Raw genomic sequence first — 16244 nt, 5'->3', positions numbered from 1 at the left:
TGGACATCCATTCACGATAACAGGCACATCTGTCTTCTTATAAAATTTTATTTGTTTTTCTCTAATTTTGAACCCATCCTCTACAAGAAACAGGGTACATAGACATGAACATAAATACTTTTACTGCCAGCCGTAGAACAGGCTAGACAAGGCAGCTGCTCTATAGTGCAGCTATTGCTAGTTTCAATACTTTTGGTACCTACTCTATCCAGCAATACAACAAAGAAATGGAGACAGCAGTAGTATAATGAACAAACACATAGCATGATGCACTGCACAATAAATTAAAACCTGCTCATGTTGCATTAAAAAAAAACGTAGTGCAAATTTAAATAAAACTAGTGGGTTTTTTCATCCCTTCCAAATATAAAACTGCAATGAATAAAGTCAAGGTACTGCTACTCATGCTAAGTTCACGAGTCCACATCTTTCAAAGTACACTTCTCTGGCCTAAGAGAAGATTTTGGGATAGTAGTCTCGAGCAGCAATGCTGTCTGAAGAATTGCCAGATGCACAGTTCTAATCAGGACAGCATGCATAAAAAAGGAAGAGGCTTCACTTTTACAGGAATGTAATACATTAGAATACCCAAGATTTTTTGTGGCCGATGTGAGAAGTTATACTTGTTGTTCACTGGGTTATGAGGAGACAGGAGCGTGATCTGATCCTCAATAATCTGAACACACTTGTGAATTTGCTTAAGTTAGTAGGTGGTTGCTTACTTACAATGGCTAGTCCTTTGAGCCCATTTGAAGCATCTGGATTATGAAAACAGAATTGAGCTATTTGCATACAGTAATTTTGCATATCACTAATTCAGAAGGTGCTAACTGCTTTGTCCAAAGGTACATATTAAATAATCTGGATACCTTCAACTGAGTAGTACATTAAGCATTACAAATTGAAAAGGCAGGAGCACTGCTGCATAGAGATGTATAAAGTCACTGGGCGAGATGTCTTTTTCACATTTGACAGCAAATGCATTCATGGCACTCCCCTTTGGCATTAAACAGGGTATTTTGGTGACTCCCTTTTTGAAAACTACAATTATCAGGAAAAGATCTTTAATGCCAGTACTTCCTAAAATTTTCACCATGTTCCATTCAAGGTAGTGGAATAATTTGGCATTAACAAAAGTTCCATCTCTCCGCTCTCTCTCAGGTTGGTTCCTGGTTTCCACAACGCCAAGTATGCACGCCTACGAGTAAATGGTGATCACCTCTGTTCCACCTCCTCTCACTAACAGCACACGTTCCAAGCCCTCTGTCAGAACCTCTAAAAACTCCATATCTGTGGGTGGGTGTTAAGGAGACATGCTTTGATACAAAAAAAGAACAATGAAAGCATTAGTCATTTAAACACACAAATATACTGATTATAACTGAGTGCTTCTTTAAAATACTCTTAAAGGAGAAGGAAAGGCTAAAATTAAATTAAGCTCTAGTAATTGCCCATTATATGTGGATATACTTACCAGCAGTCATTTCTTCATGCAGTTTCTCAGTAATTCTGAAGCTTTAATCGTTTTTAAAATAAGTGCCAAGCTGTTCTGAAAAGGATATCCCTGCTGCAGTACAAAAATCTGTCTATTCAGGGCATGCGCAGTTATGGTCAGAGGTGCCCTGCGCAAGTGCACTACATTCTTCTTTCTTCCACGTGAAGACCTCTCTGCCCCGCCTGCATTCTCTCACGCGCCAATACAATTAATGTTTCCCAGTTGCCTAGATACACACTGAAGAGACGGAAAGCTTTGAAGCTCCTCCGCTCATTTTTTTCAGTGTGTCAGTGAGCTGAGACGCAGGAGACAAGCAAATAGAAGCGTTTGGGTCTGTCTGACTGAGGTCTGTACTAATACAGCATTCGTTTTATAAAAAGAGCACTTTTTCAAAATAGCATGCCACGAGGTCAAATTCTTGCCTGTGCTCAGTATCGCTACAGCAGGGGAGGGGAAGTGACGCAGACAGCTCAATATGGCGGCGCCAAACTGAAAAACCGTAGGGATTTTGCAAGTAACAGTGCACGAGAAGGCTAGCGATTTTAAAGTTTATAAGGTGGCGTTTCAGGAGAAGGGGCTAGGACAAATAAATCACATAGGTTTTATTTGTAAAGCTTTCCTTCTCCTTTAAAGGAGAAGGAAAGCTACCAAAGCAGTATATTGCTTTAACACTATACTTTTTCTGCAGAATGCTTTACCATACCCGAGTAAAAAGCTCTAGAAGCTCTCTCTGTTTGTATAGCAGTCATATTAGCTTGATGTGACAACACTTCCTGCCTGAGTCTCTCCCTACTCACTTAATGCCCGGGGTCCGATTACAGCAGGAGGGGGGGGGAGGGGAGGAGCAAACTGAGCATGCTCAAGCCCTAGCCCTGGAGGTTTATGCTGAAAACAGGAAGTCTGATACAGAAGCCCATGTGTACACAATAGAAGGAAAGAAATTCAGTGTTTCTTTTGACAGAGGACTCAGAGCAGCATTACTTTGAGGGTTTACTGGTATATTTATATAGACCTTTCTGATAAGGCTTACTTAATTTTAGCCATTCGTTCTCCTTTGATTGTAGAGTTTGTCAGTGCAGGATAATCAAAAAAATTCAATAAAAGAAAATACTGGTAAACATGGTCTCTTTCTGACAACTGAACTGAAACTAATGTCCTTAGTAAAGTAAATGTGGTACTTTATCAGCTATTAAACACAGCAAGTTCTAGTACTTCTAATGGACCCTGTAATGCCCATGACCTTTTTTTTTTTTATTAAAAAATATCACCATTTATAAAGGATACAATTCTCATCACCCTGAGGGTTACGAGGGGGTCCTGGCATGTTGAGTAAAACCAATTTGGCATCATGGGATTTATTCACAATGACTTCATTAAGTTTTACAGCTGTGTGCATACGCCGAACATTTGATTGGTCCCTGGAAAGCAAACACGAAAGACAAGCCATATTAGATAAATGCACATAAGGTTCATGAACAGAACATACGCAAAGCAGATGGTTGATCAAATGCTGTCCTTTGGGACTAAACTACATGGGAGATTTTATAGGATTGTTTTGGATCGCCAGATTGCATCCTATTAATGGGATGTAGCTACATGGGTCAAAATATAATGGGACTGATACAAAAGTCTGATGTATAAACTACATGAAGATCTGCCACCCAACAGACATGCCAATTGGAAGGGAACATTTCATGCTGCATTTTCACCTGACAATATAAAATCTGATGGTTTCTGAGAATTTTCCTGTCATTGAAATACACTGAATGTCAGACATAGATAAACACTCCATCCAACTTTATCTGGTCTGACTTAATATAGACAGTACATCCTAATTTGATAAATTGGATTTATTGTCTATTGTTTTAATTAGGAAAAGTGTTTTAGCACTTTACTGTTCTGCCAAGCAGAAGCAGATAAAACTAATTTTATGATTAAGGGATTTGATCCCAAAACGTGTTAGGTCTTCGTCCAGCAACCTGCTATATTAAACCTTTGTCCAGAAGTGCCATCTACGTTGAGTCTTGTGATAAAACTAATTACCTTCCAACTAAGAATCCCTCAGATAATCAGCTGATCAAAGGCTGGTGCATAGGGAAGGGAGGGGTTTTCTCAAGGGGAGTAACTTACTCTGTTAATAATCATATATAATTATGCATAGTAATATAATATGAAGGCTTTTTCAAGAAAAATCCTATTTGTCGTGCTTATTTTTAGCAAAGATTTGTAAAGTGTATTCTGTCCCTTAATATCTAATTGATTTCTTGGACTAGATGTCTAATTTGCTAGATAATCTAGATTCTATTCTATTTAGAAAAAGGTCACATTTGTTGAGAAAATGTAGTACCCCCAGCAAACCAAAGCAGGCAAAGCCGATTCTCAGTATTGTCTTTGGCAGTGTACTTTCTGGCGTTTTGTAGCCATGACAAGTAGCTGCTACTTAGTAGGTCCATGTGTCTTCACCCTTAGAATATATGCCAGAAAACAGCAGCATAGTCAGTCTTTCTAAGGTAACCAATGGAAAGTGGCTGGCAAGTAATCCTGCTCATTCACAAACACATTTTAATTAACAAAGCTAGTCAGTACGCCTTACGGTCGTATGTTGAGAAGGTCCTGAAAGCTGGGCATTGGATTTCTTTGGGCAACACGAACTGCATGGTGCTTGTCCTTGGTCCAAGTCATGTGTACTCTTTGTGGGGCAGCCTCTGTATCTTCATCATCATCAGAGCCCACACTGGTTAAACGCAGCATTGAATTCCTGTCTTTCACCAACTGAGCCTAAAATTAACAAATACGACACTTCACTTAGATGACCTATACGTTCAATTCTTCGTAATACTACAATCAACAGTTGGAAAATAGCAGTAATTACAATTTATAGTTTAAAATATCTGCTTCTTGTTTGATGGTTTTGATGAACCAGCTCTTTTGCTAAGAATTGCCTTTTGAAAATATTTACTCACCTCTCGCTCCCTATCTGTTTTAGAAAGACGCATTTGTCTCAGCATTTGTGACCTCTGCTCCATCATGAGGGTGCGTTCATATGTGTATGCAGATATATCACTGTCATGCTGCACAGAACAAAAAAATATGTGAGATTCCTACAATATTATTTGTTGATATCCTATGTTATCTTGTTATTCCATTCTCACCATCTCCACTACTTCCACATCAGCAGGGATACGTAAATGATAAAGGAAGGTAGCCAAGTCCTTCTTCATTTGAATACTGTTGTCTTCCATCTGAGCCACAGTGAAAATGCGCATCTTACATTTCCGCCACACCTGGGTGGGAAAGGTGCTTGGTTAGGAATAAGTGACATAGAGGGGAAGTGTAGGAAGATAACTCAGTGAAGTTAGTTAGAAAATAAAAAGATTGAAAATAAAGTAAAAATGATGAGTGATATCAGTAAAAAGTAGACAATGCAGCTCTGGAGTTTAGCACTTTACCTTGTGTTGTTTTAGGAGGAAGGGCAGAAGCATGAGCATGCCCCCATCATGTACTATCCACCAAACATCAATGTGCCCTTCTGCTAATGTTTCACGAGAGCCAGGGAAAAAGGATATATTCTTTGCTACCAGAAGTGCTTGGCGGGCAGCTGTGGTCACACGAATGGTAGCTACAAAAAGAAAGGGATGAAGTCCATATTAAACGTGGGAAGTCACTGGAAGAATTGAACTCATTAAACTCAGCAAAAAATCACATATACCCCATGCAATGGTACACACAGGAAAGAACGAGCACATCTGAGAAAACACAAGTCACACAAAAAAAAACTTACTGATGAAGGATTTCCAAGCCCGTGAGTCATCACTCTGTCTCCAACTACTTGGCCAACTCATGATCACAGTGTTATGCCTCATTCCTCCAAGACCACAGGACTGTATAAGGTGTGATAGACCCTCTTTCAGCTTCTGAGCCACAACCACTTGGCAAAAGCCTTTCACTTTTTCTTGTTCCATTAAGTGTTTCAGTGCCTATGGGTGGAATGGGATGCAAGATACTCCTTAATGGGCAGATGCTCAGATTGTATGCAGAGAAATAGTATGATAATGTCCTGTGTAACATACATACCTGCTCTGCTGCCTGTGCTTCTGCATTATTCTCTAGGTAGTCTCCCACAAGTACTGTGCCCACAATGGACAAGCCTTTACCAGCCTTTAGTTGGGAGGCGAAGGAAAGAAGGCGAGGTTGAGAGACATGGAGATCTGAATCCAGTTTCACCAAAACAAGTAGCTGGGGTCTTTTGAAACACAAATGTGAAGTAAGATAAACGCTTTAAAAGTTGGGACTAAAATCATATAGAACATAATCTGTTTCCAAAATATAGAAAACTTTAAGTGTAAACTTAATTTTTAGATATGATGTATTTAATACATATAGTCTTGGCTGTTTTGTCGAGTGCTGTGAATATTCAATAATGATGCTTTAGGCTTTTTTAGCTCAGAGAAAATTCTAGAATTTAATACAATAATGCAATAACCTGTTGCACATCAGTGAAATGCATGTACATATACATGGGAAGGGTAACGGCCGTGAGTATAAGCCTGGGGTTATACAGCATTACACTTTAGAAGGATTTTAAATTAATGCAATTTGTTTCCAGATAAGAGATACTGTAAATGTTGTGAGGTCTGGTTAAAATCAGGTAAGCTTTAATGGTGTGCAGAGACACACAGGTTGTAAAAAGCAACCTGTTCTCTTCTTGTCCTACTGCCAGCAACACTGTAAAATGTGTGATATTTTTATGTTTATTACAGATACAATAATATCTGTAACATTTCTTTATAAGGTTTCTGGTGGAAGTTTGTGAATATATATTTTCTAAGGCTCCACTGAACCAAACAGGACAGCTGTGACATCAACAGATATAAAAAAAAGGTTAACATAAGATGAGTTGAACAAATATGATCCAAAACAACTATGGCTTCTTTAAAGAAAAGTACTAAAAATAATTAGTATGTCATGTCAAATTAAAAATGTTCATTTTTGATGTTGGTGGCACTGTTAAGTGTTTTTGAGGATGGCCTTACAGCAGAGATGTTAAAGTTCAGTGCAATGTAGTGCAGGGTAGAGTAATAAGTGTCCACCCCAGGGAGAGACACAATGACTTTCTCACCTCCAGTTTTTAGTGTGAGGTGGACCCTCTTCCAAACGCAGAAGAGCAAAACGTGCTGCACTCAAGGACAATCCACGGATTCCATCTCCCCATTCCTTCTCAGCCCTGTATAAGCAAATATTGTCTGATTGTCAGAGACAGAGATTACAAATATGTAATTCAGTGACCATTAGAATGTTGCAACTCACCCGTGGTATTCAATATACTTGTAGATCATTCCAGCAATTACCATGGAAACGAGGGCATAATACCAGGAAGAGATGAACATGAGGGCTAAGCACAGTGCCATTCCAAGAAAAGACAAAGTCCTACAGGTTGCAAAATAGATGCAGCAACAGATTAATACTTTGATAAATGATCAGACAACAGCTGATTGTTTTATTTCAAGTAAAACCAAATACACCTGACAGGTAATCAGTGCTTAGGACATACCAATGATAATAATGAAAGCGAGGACGCCAGTTGGGTGAATGGAGAAGAGTCTGTAATCCACATGCCAAGTTTACAAAAAGGTAACACATTAGAAAGAACCTATAAAGAAACATAAATTAGAGGAACACTGAAAAATAAGGATATGGACAAGGCTGGTAAAAAAAGGAAAAGACAAACCCTGTGTCAGGGTTTTTGGGAGGAGGCCAATAAACATTTCCTGGTCATTATCAAATTAAACAAAGACTGAAATGGTCTAGAAGTTTTACCTATAAACTAAGCAATAAAAATATTTTTTGAAAATGTTTGTTATGAACAGCTACTTTAACTCCTGAAGTCAAGATACAGGCAGTGTAGTAACACCAGCAGTAAATGATACTTACATAGATAGGATAGGTGCCACCAGGTCCAGAGAAGCAATGAGGATCCCCAGCTCAGCAATAACTGCTGTTAGAAGAAGAGCCCATGTGGGTTCTCCATTACTCTTTCCATGTCCAAATACCTACAGACATGACAGTATATTAAGGTTTACAGTAAAAAAAATGGCTTATCTTCCTTATGTATTCTGTATTGTTTTTGTCATAATTAAGGATACAGATATCTGAAATAGTAATTTGTGTTTGCTTATATTTTTTTCTACCTCATCCCCCCCACTCACCCTCAGGAATGGAATGATTCCATCCTTAGCAATGGCTTGAAGCAGGCGAGGTGCTCCTGTCAGACTCTGAAGTCCAGCTCCACAAGTGGAGAAAAAGGATCCAATCACAATGACCCAAGGAGATGGCCATGAAAGTGCACCAACAACAAGAGTTCCTTGCACTGCATCCCCAAACCTGTTGGCAGTAAGATGAGTTAGCTTTACAGTACTAATCTGTACCATGTACAGCACTAAAGTCTCTTTACTCACTTGTCTCTGAGCACAACTCCATCGATAGAAGCTCCAAACAGGAGGACATTACTGAGGTCTGAGAGCAAATGTCAAGGACTGAAATTATTCATTCTTCACCAGAAAAAAACAATCTACACTCCAAAAGTAATATAACACAAAACAATATAATTGTATAGTACATATAGAAAATAGAATTACAAAATAGAACTACAGCACAGGAGGAGGTCAGTTCAACCTACTGCTATCACATTAAAATAAATACAGAGTAGTATTTAAAGGAATAGTTCACCTTTAAGTTAACTTTTAGTATGTTATAGAATGGCCAATTCAAAACATCTTTTCAAAACATCTTTTCATTATTATTTTTTTATATAGTTTTTAATTATTTGCCTTTTTCCTCTAACTCTTTCTAGCTTTCAAATGCGGGGGGGGGGGGTCACTGACCCCATCTTAAAAACAAAGGCTCTGTTAGGCTACACATTTATCATTATTGCTATATTTTTTACTCATCATTCTATTCAGGCCTTCTCCTATTCACATTCCAGTCTCTTATTCAAATCAATGCCTGATTGCAAGGGTAATTTGGACCTTAGCAACCAGATTACTAGAATGGCAAACTGGAAAGTTGCTGAATAAAACGCTTAATAATTTAAACCCCACAAATAATAAAAAAATAATGGAAACCAATTGCAAATATCACGCTCTACATCATATTAAAAGATAACTCAAAGGTGAACAACCCCTTTAACTTACTTTTTCCCACTAAACAACAGTAGAGTTGGGGAACAACTTATTTTCCATCTGTATATATGAATGAACAGATCTGCAATATATATTTCAAAACATATCTATATTGTTATTGGTAGTTGTAAAGTTCATAACAGGTTAATATTGCTGTAAAAAAATTGGTAATAATCAATGACAAGCTCACAAAGCAAGTAGGATACAGACTAAAGATGTTGTGAGAATTGCAAGAATAGTTCCAATTGGAATCGATTTCTGGGCATCCTTGAGGTCTCCCGAGCGATTCGATCCAGCCATAATTCCTGCAGGAAAGAATGTGGTAGATATGTATACAACAGCATGATAAAATGCCATAAAATGACTACGTTACCGCCCATTTACTGTAATCCAAACTTTCTAGGTGATAAGTTTGAGGACATTTTTTCAGCAACAGTGACAATAAATAGTTCTTGAGCGGCTCAAATGTAAGAGTGTAAACATTACCTGTCACAGATGGGAAAAATATTCCAACCAAGAGCGTGAAAGAAGTCGTAATGTCAGCTAAAACATACTCTTGAGACTGCACAGCCAAATGATCCGTTGATGACAATGAAGCCTTCTCTATTATGTCTCCCTTTTGAATGTAACTGCTCCACAGATTTTCTGAGAACAAATACAAGTGAATAAAGAAAGAGAATAAGGAGGGAGGGGGATAATATTGAAAAAATTAAGGAAGGAATTAAATGGTACTATACCAGAGATAATCCCACTTTTCAAGCCTGGGATTCCTTGGACTAAGGTGACATTATTATGGGCAAAATATTCATCACAAGTTGCATTCAGCTGACCCGGTGGGTGACAGAATAGATCCCACAGATCTGTGACAATGGTCATGTTGTCTGTCTCCACTATCTTGGCACATTCGGTAAAATGGTGTTTGGACAAAGTACGATTTCCAAGCAAGCAAATCCTGCAAGTTTGGAGAGACATGTTGTTGCATTGGCACTGAATATTTGTCAAAAAAACCATGCATACTTCATTTCCTTCATATCACTAATTAACACAGATTTCAAGCTATTTAGGACAGGGACTTCTGTCCAGTTGTGTCATAAGTGGTTTGTTTAAAGATAAATGAGTAAATGATCTACTTATGTAACTGAACTAGGGATGCAAGCCCTTTTTAATCCCATTAGAAAGTAAATTTTTGGGGATTTTGAATCCACACCACCAAATCCTCCGAAAAAGATTTGGCTGATGCCTAAATTACATATTCAAATTTTAAAATAAAGAAATTGTATCAGTTGTGAAGAAAAAAAATTGTCATGTTCAGTTCATAGCTTTAAAAAAGTCGCAAGGCTAGGTAGGGGACTTGAAGTTTCAGATGAAGTTTGGATGCACTCTTATCATTTCGCTCAATATGAATCCTATTAAATAGAACTAGGAGATTGGTGCATCCCTAAATCGAAGATACATGTATTTTATATGAAAGAGAATTTTGCATTAAATCATAGTATTTGCTATACACTGATATTTTTTTACTTTGCCATCCATCCCTTATAGGGGTGGTTCACCTTTCAGTTAACTTTTTTTTTTTAACAGTGTATTTTATTTTCAACTTAAGGGGTACAGAAGAGAGAAGGGGGGGTTGTCAGGTACAGTTTTAGTCATCAGCAGTTGATACAGTATTCAACATTAACTCACATTCAAGTTCCAACTCACATAGGTACATTAGAAGTGGGGTTGGGCTTATCTAGTGTTACCCTGGTGGGCCTATTGCACTTATTAGGAATTGTTTCAGTTAACTTTTAGTTACAGGATAGCCAATTCTAAGCACTCTTTCAATTGGGCTTCATTATTTATTTTTTTATAGTTTTTTAATTCTTTGCCTTTTTCTTCTGATTATTTTCAGCTTTCAAATGGAGGTGACTGACCCCATCTAAAAACAAATGCTCTGTAAAGCTCCAAATGTATTGTTATTGCTACTTTTTATTACATATATTTCTTTTCAGGTCATCTCCTATTCAAATCTCAGTCTTTTATTCAAATCTGTGCATGGTTGCTATGGTAATTTGGACCATAGCAACCAAACTGCAGAAATAGAAATCTGGAGAGCTGTTGAATAAAAAGATATATAACTCAAAAAACACAAAAAGTAAAAAATGAAAACCAATTGCAAATTGTCTCAGAATATAACCATCTATATCATACTAAATGTTAGTTGAAAGGTGAAAAACCCCTTTAACAGGGCAGAATAATCGTTGTTCAACACGAGTACAATGTATAGGGCTTATGCTGAACATTCTGAAGCTACTCCATGTTTGGTCCTTGTGGAGTAGATAATGAACAGATTTTGATTACAAGCGGAGTGCTCTCGGCAGAGTTAATAGTAGCTACTAAATCAAAGTACTGTCTTGCTTAAAGATGGAATTATCCAGAGAGATGGAAACATCGAATTTTGCCTTGTTATCTATTCTTGGCAAGAATATACATTGACTAAGTAGTGCAGTTTGAGGCCCCAGTCCTTAAGAAGGATGGTATTTTAGTATCTGGTAGCATTTGAAACTTCAAACTACACAGTAAGGGGCCCATTCACCAAGCTCGAGTGAAGGATTCGAGGTTAAAAAACTTCGAATTTCGAAGTGTTTTTTTGGCTACTTAACCCTCGATATTTGACCCTTAATGAATTTGCCCCTAATTGTAACAGCAATTATAAAAAGCAAGGCAATACAAAATGTAAATATATAAAGGAAAAGTTTACTTTTTACTTTATATGTACAAATGTTTATATGTACTTTATATGTAAAACCATCGCTCCCTCTTTATTCAGCTGAAATGTTTTTCACCATAAACATTAATTTTGTGTGTGTGTGTTTTTGTTCAGTTTCATAGTAAACTGAATATATGAGGTCATGTGTAACTTTATTTAATATATTCATCCATCATTGAGTTGCATATTAAACACTGTTTACAGCACAAGTAGCTGGCTACAGGCAGAAATCACCTAGGATTGCTCACTTCAGCACCTCCCATAGGTAGTATGTTTCCTATTTAAATGAATGGAAAGCAGCTGTAAGAATTGACCTCTGCAATTTTCCCTGCAGTAATAACTTTGAATGTGCCATGAACATTAACAGGAACTAATATATGCCATACCATGCTATATATGCCATACAGTCTGCCAACACTGGGGGTCAGAGGTAATTTATCAAAAAGCTGCATTCATTGTTCTACTTGCAGCTGACTTTAAAAAGATAATCACTGATTGGGTGCCATAGATAGCTGCCCATGGGCAAAAAAAATTGCCACCAGTTACTTAATTTCAAGTTCCCTTGTTTCTGCCCCATGGGAACTGTCTGGTGTCTGATACTGAAGCATATATAATATTTTTCGTAGTTATCTTCATTCTAGCCCTCCTACTTAATAGGCACTAAAAGTAGTAGCAACAAATGAAAACATTTTTTTTATCATTATTATTTCCTCGCAGTTTCAGCATTCAGCAACCGTTATATATCTAACTCCATCTACACATGTTGCAATAATGACTTTGTCTGATGAACATTTTCGCTTGACCATTAGTTTGCATCAAAATGATCTTGTACTCACGGAAAGTCCGGGGGAGAAAACGCAGATTTCAGTGCTCCTGCATAAATTGCTAGAATAGACATTATGACGCAGGTCAGGAATACCGAGGCCAACTTGTTCACGTATCGTACTCCCACAAACACAATGATAGCCATGAGAATCAGGAATCCAGTTCCATATACTCGCATATTATTTAACATTGCTGCCGATTCCTCTGCCACCCCCTCACCATGGAATATGACTGCCTGGGGTGAAATATACACCTAAACAAATGGCACAAAATAAATTAGTGATCTGAAAATGAACCATGGACAAAACCAACAGCATTGAAAAACAGTTACATTTGGGAAGTGCTACTGAATCCTTGCAAAATACACAATGAATTACCTGTAATATATAGCCTGATAAACTGTGCTTAGTGACATCATAAGTTATGATCAGTGCTCTGTGGTGTCACTTAATTCACTAAAACTTAAGTATTACAAAACTAGTGTTCCTCCTAATTTTAAATATAATGATATTAGAAGTCTTACATCTTTATATGGTCATGAAAATCCTTAGTGACTTCTAATATCTTTATATTTTAAATATAACACCTAACATCCAAAATGCTCTGATAACCAGCAATGCTGTTTCACAAATGATACTTTTTAAGCTAATGATTCATCATTACTCTAAATAACCCTAATTTTCTAAATTCTCCTGATCGCCCTAAAAATAGTCCTGCCACATCTACTATACTATAAAAACTGTTTCTCCCCTCTGGATGTGAGGGCTAATAAAGCCACAATACTATTCTGCCCTTTTGTGAACACTCTATACCTGTGTCAGCCAGAGACACCACTTCTATGAACGCAGTCTCAGCAGTAACATCGGGTTTGGTACGGCAGGGGAAAAGACACAATAGGACAGGGAACTGTTTACATTTGCCAATTGGGTTTTACAGTCATATAATGGTGCAGAATCAAAAGGGAACCTAGTTTACTTCTGAAAAAGTTGCTTTATCAGTTGCTTGGGGCAGTGTACTTCAGGGTCCTTAATGTGACTGCCTCTAATTCTCATCTGGTAAAAACAGCAGTACTGTTTTGCTTTATGGACAAACAGGGCATTCGTCTTGAAAGACACAAAACATGATAAAACACAATTTTTTTACAGAGTGGCTCAGTTGTAGTGCTGGTGTCCCACGTTACATTAAAATCTACATAATAATTGTCCACAATTAGTGTTCTCTGCATGGATTTCCTCTGGGCACCCCAGTTTCCTCAACCATACCAAAAAATCTGGATCTCTGATGCCAAAGATTGAAAAGTGAGTTGTATGAATGTGACAGAAACCCTACTGTGTAAGCTCCACTGGGACTGATGTGAATATTGATAGCTCATCCATGTCTGGAAGTACCAGGACAACAGAGATTTTGCTCCTTTTCTCATCAATGAGAGCTTCAGTCTAACTGAAAAGTTAAATTGATTGTAATACTGTTGACTACCCACAGGGAAAGAAAACACTGCCCCTTTTGTAAACCTCAAAGGGCATCTGTTATTAGCGTCAGGGCACACGCCCGGCGACAAATCTCCTCTTCTTTGGGGGTGACTTATCTCCCCAAACTGCCTCCTGCTGGCTAGAATGTAAATCGCCAGCGGGATGGCACTAGGAGCGCTTCGTTTTCTTAAGTCACCTGAAGTTTCCTTGTGAGGCAACTTCGAAAAACAAAGTGCGCTGAGTGCCATCCCGTCAGCGATTTACATTCTAGCTGGCAGGAAGCAGTTCGGGGAGATTAGTCAACCCGAAAAAGAGGAGGAGATTTCTCCCAGAATCTGATTGTGTGCTCTGACCCTTAGGGGTAAGAATACTATAAATCAGATCAGAAAAAACAATGGAATTAGGGGGGGGGGGTATACTTTCCCATTGTCACAAAGAGAACTACTCACAGCTCATGGCTGGGAATATAGTGAAAAGGTGCATCTCTGTGCTTTGAGAACTTCTACTCTGTATCAGTAATGTCCAAATCTTTCCATATAGAGGGTCAGCTATACTACAAGTTTCCAAGACCAGATTCCAATAATAATATGATCCATGGAAGCCATGGGCCTCCAGTTGGATAACCCTGTATAATAAGGTGATTGATTGACTGTGCGTGCCTGTAATAGTGGTAAACTTATGCTGCAGCAGGGAAATCCACTATGAAAAGCATGGTATCTCACCAGGAATATCTCTATAGCTCCCAGAATGTACATAGCTGTTGCAAAGGTTGTTCCCAGGTAGAAACAGAGACCAACTGCACCTCCAAACTCTGGACCAAGGGCTCGGGAAATCATAAAATAGGAGCCACCAGCTAAAAGGGAAAAAACAGATGCACAATTACAATATTAATAAATTTTAAGGGAAGGGAAACAACTAATAATGGGGCAGAAAGGACAAAAACATTTGAACGAATGCATAACAAAAAGAAAAGGGCTGGTCTGAGAAAAGATGAGAGCAAACAGAAGTCTAGTCAAAACTAATGGTATGAAAGTAAGACTGAGAGAGAAGTAACAAACATAAAAATGGAAAACAAATTGTAGGTGCGTAAACATGAAAAAAGGAACACGATATTGTGTAAAAGGCTATGTTAGATGCAGCAGCAGAACTGGATTAAGGGTGTTAGGAAATGTCTGTGCCACCATGAGAAAAGAATGTGTAAAAGAACAGATGGTAGCCAAAGACAACAAACATCTTAGACACCACCTGTGAGTGCTGTGAACAGGAATAGTAATATTATGGCACACTCTGTGGCAGGCAGAAAATAAAAAAGCAAATATGTGCAAATGGGATAATATGTTCCAAAGAGCAACACAAAGCCCTCAACTGGAAAAAAATCATTAAGCTAAGAGTCATCCTGAGTGTAATACATAGCTGATAATGTCTAGGGCCCAAAGAAAGGAATTTTATTCTTGCATAGATGATGCATTTCCTGGTACTAATGTGTCATTCCACTCCCTTCCTTTTTAAGAATAACATCTTTCTAGATAATGAGTTTCCAGATAAGGTATCCCATACAAATATATATATTTTTTTTTTTGCAAATTCCGTTTATTTATTTTCAACAAACAAGCACATGAAATTTATTCACATACAAAAAAGAAAATACACCCACAAAATAACATAAAATAAAATTGCCATGTTAAGGTAACACTTCCACAGTTCAACTAAAGAGGAGCACGCCCAAACGGTGTCCGTCCTTGGTAAAGAGGAGGTATGATCCCTTATGCTATAGAACAATGCCCACAACTCTTTAGAACTTAACATATCACCAAACAATAGACTGTCAGTTCAGCCACGAGCCCCCCATTCACAACTATCTAGATTAAGTAAGTCCCAAGTTATCTAGCGCCAACCATGTGCCCCATATCAGGTCAAATTTAGTCGGGCAGTGTCTAGAGACATATACTGCTTTTATATGTGGCAAATCAGAATTGACAAGCTGCTTCCATTCTCCGATCCAGGGGGCCTGAGTGTCTTTCCAATGAAGGAGAATGAGTTTCTTGGCAAAGAATAAAAGTTGGAGGAGCAGAAGTCTGTTCCTAGTATTCAAGGGTAGGTCCTCTGTGAGACCCAAGATGCTTAGTGGCGGTGTGGCAACATGTGGGAGGCCCAAGTGGATATGCAAAAAGTCCCAGATATCCTTCCAGTAAGACCGTATCAGGGGGCATTGCCAAAACATGTGATAGTAAGTACCCTCCTCTGAGCAGCCTCTGAAGCAAGTGTCCGTTGCAGTTAGAAAGATCCTAGCCAATCGCACAGGAGTGTAGTAGATCCGGTTAAGAAATTTTATTTGAATAAGCCTGTCTCTGGCGGGTATTGAGATGTCTCTCACTTGACTGAGAATATCTGCCCAGGCTTCCTGTGGAATTTCTCCCAAGTCCTGCGCCCATTGAGATTTAGCTTTGGCCAATGGATCAGGAATCAAGTCCATAAGCCCTCCATAGAGGTTAAAAGTCAAATGACGGAGGCCTACCGTTTTGAGAAGT

At 38.3% G+C, this 16244-nt stretch overlaps 1 protein-coding gene across 5 annotated transcripts in view; it reads right to left on the bottom strand.

Annotated features, from left to right (window-relative positions):
- Positions 1-30: 30 nt before the first annotated feature.
- LOC108707044 (solute carrier family 12 member 6) overlaps positions 31-16244 on the bottom strand; it is a 36082-nt gene continuing 19868 nt past the window's right edge. For all 5 annotated transcript variants that reach the window (XM_018243964.2, XM_018243962.2, XM_018243965.2 and 2 more), the window contains 19 exons: positions 14439-14569; positions 12259-12500; positions 9411-9625; positions 9160-9318; positions 8880-8978; positions 7951-8008; positions 7702-7876; positions 7427-7545; positions 7047-7145; positions 6803-6922; positions 6615-6719; positions 5570-5738; positions 5277-5472; positions 4945-5114; positions 4648-4779; positions 4459-4566; positions 4089-4273; positions 2780-2913; positions 31-1290 (listed from right to left, as the gene is read on the bottom strand). In XM_018243964.2, the coding sequence (XP_018099453.1) occupies positions 1199-1290; positions 2780-2913; positions 4089-4273; positions 4459-4566; positions 4648-4779; positions 4945-5114; positions 5277-5472; positions 5570-5738; positions 6615-6719; positions 6803-6922; positions 7047-7145; positions 7427-7545; positions 7702-7876; positions 7951-8008; positions 8880-8978; positions 9160-9318; positions 9411-9625; positions 12259-12500; positions 14439-14569 (2708 nt within the window). In that variant the 3' untranslated portion in view covers positions 31-1198. The remainder of the gene's footprint in view (positions 1291-2779; positions 2914-4088; positions 4274-4458; positions 4567-4647; positions 4780-4944; positions 5115-5276; positions 5473-5569; positions 5739-6614; positions 6720-6802; positions 6923-7046; positions 7146-7426; positions 7546-7701; positions 7877-7950; positions 8009-8879; positions 8979-9159; positions 9319-9410; positions 9626-12258; positions 12501-14438; positions 14570-16244) is intronic.

The sequence above is a fragment of the Xenopus laevis genome, chromosome 1S (genome assembly GCF_017654675.1).
Source record: "Xenopus laevis strain J_2021 chromosome 1S, Xenopus_laevis_v10.1, whole genome shotgun sequence".
Lineage (NCBI taxonomy): Eukaryota > Metazoa > Chordata > Amphibia > Anura > Pipidae > Xenopus > Xenopus laevis.
Note: the sequence above shows the minus strand (reverse complement) of the source record. Positions and strands in the feature narration are given on the sequence as shown.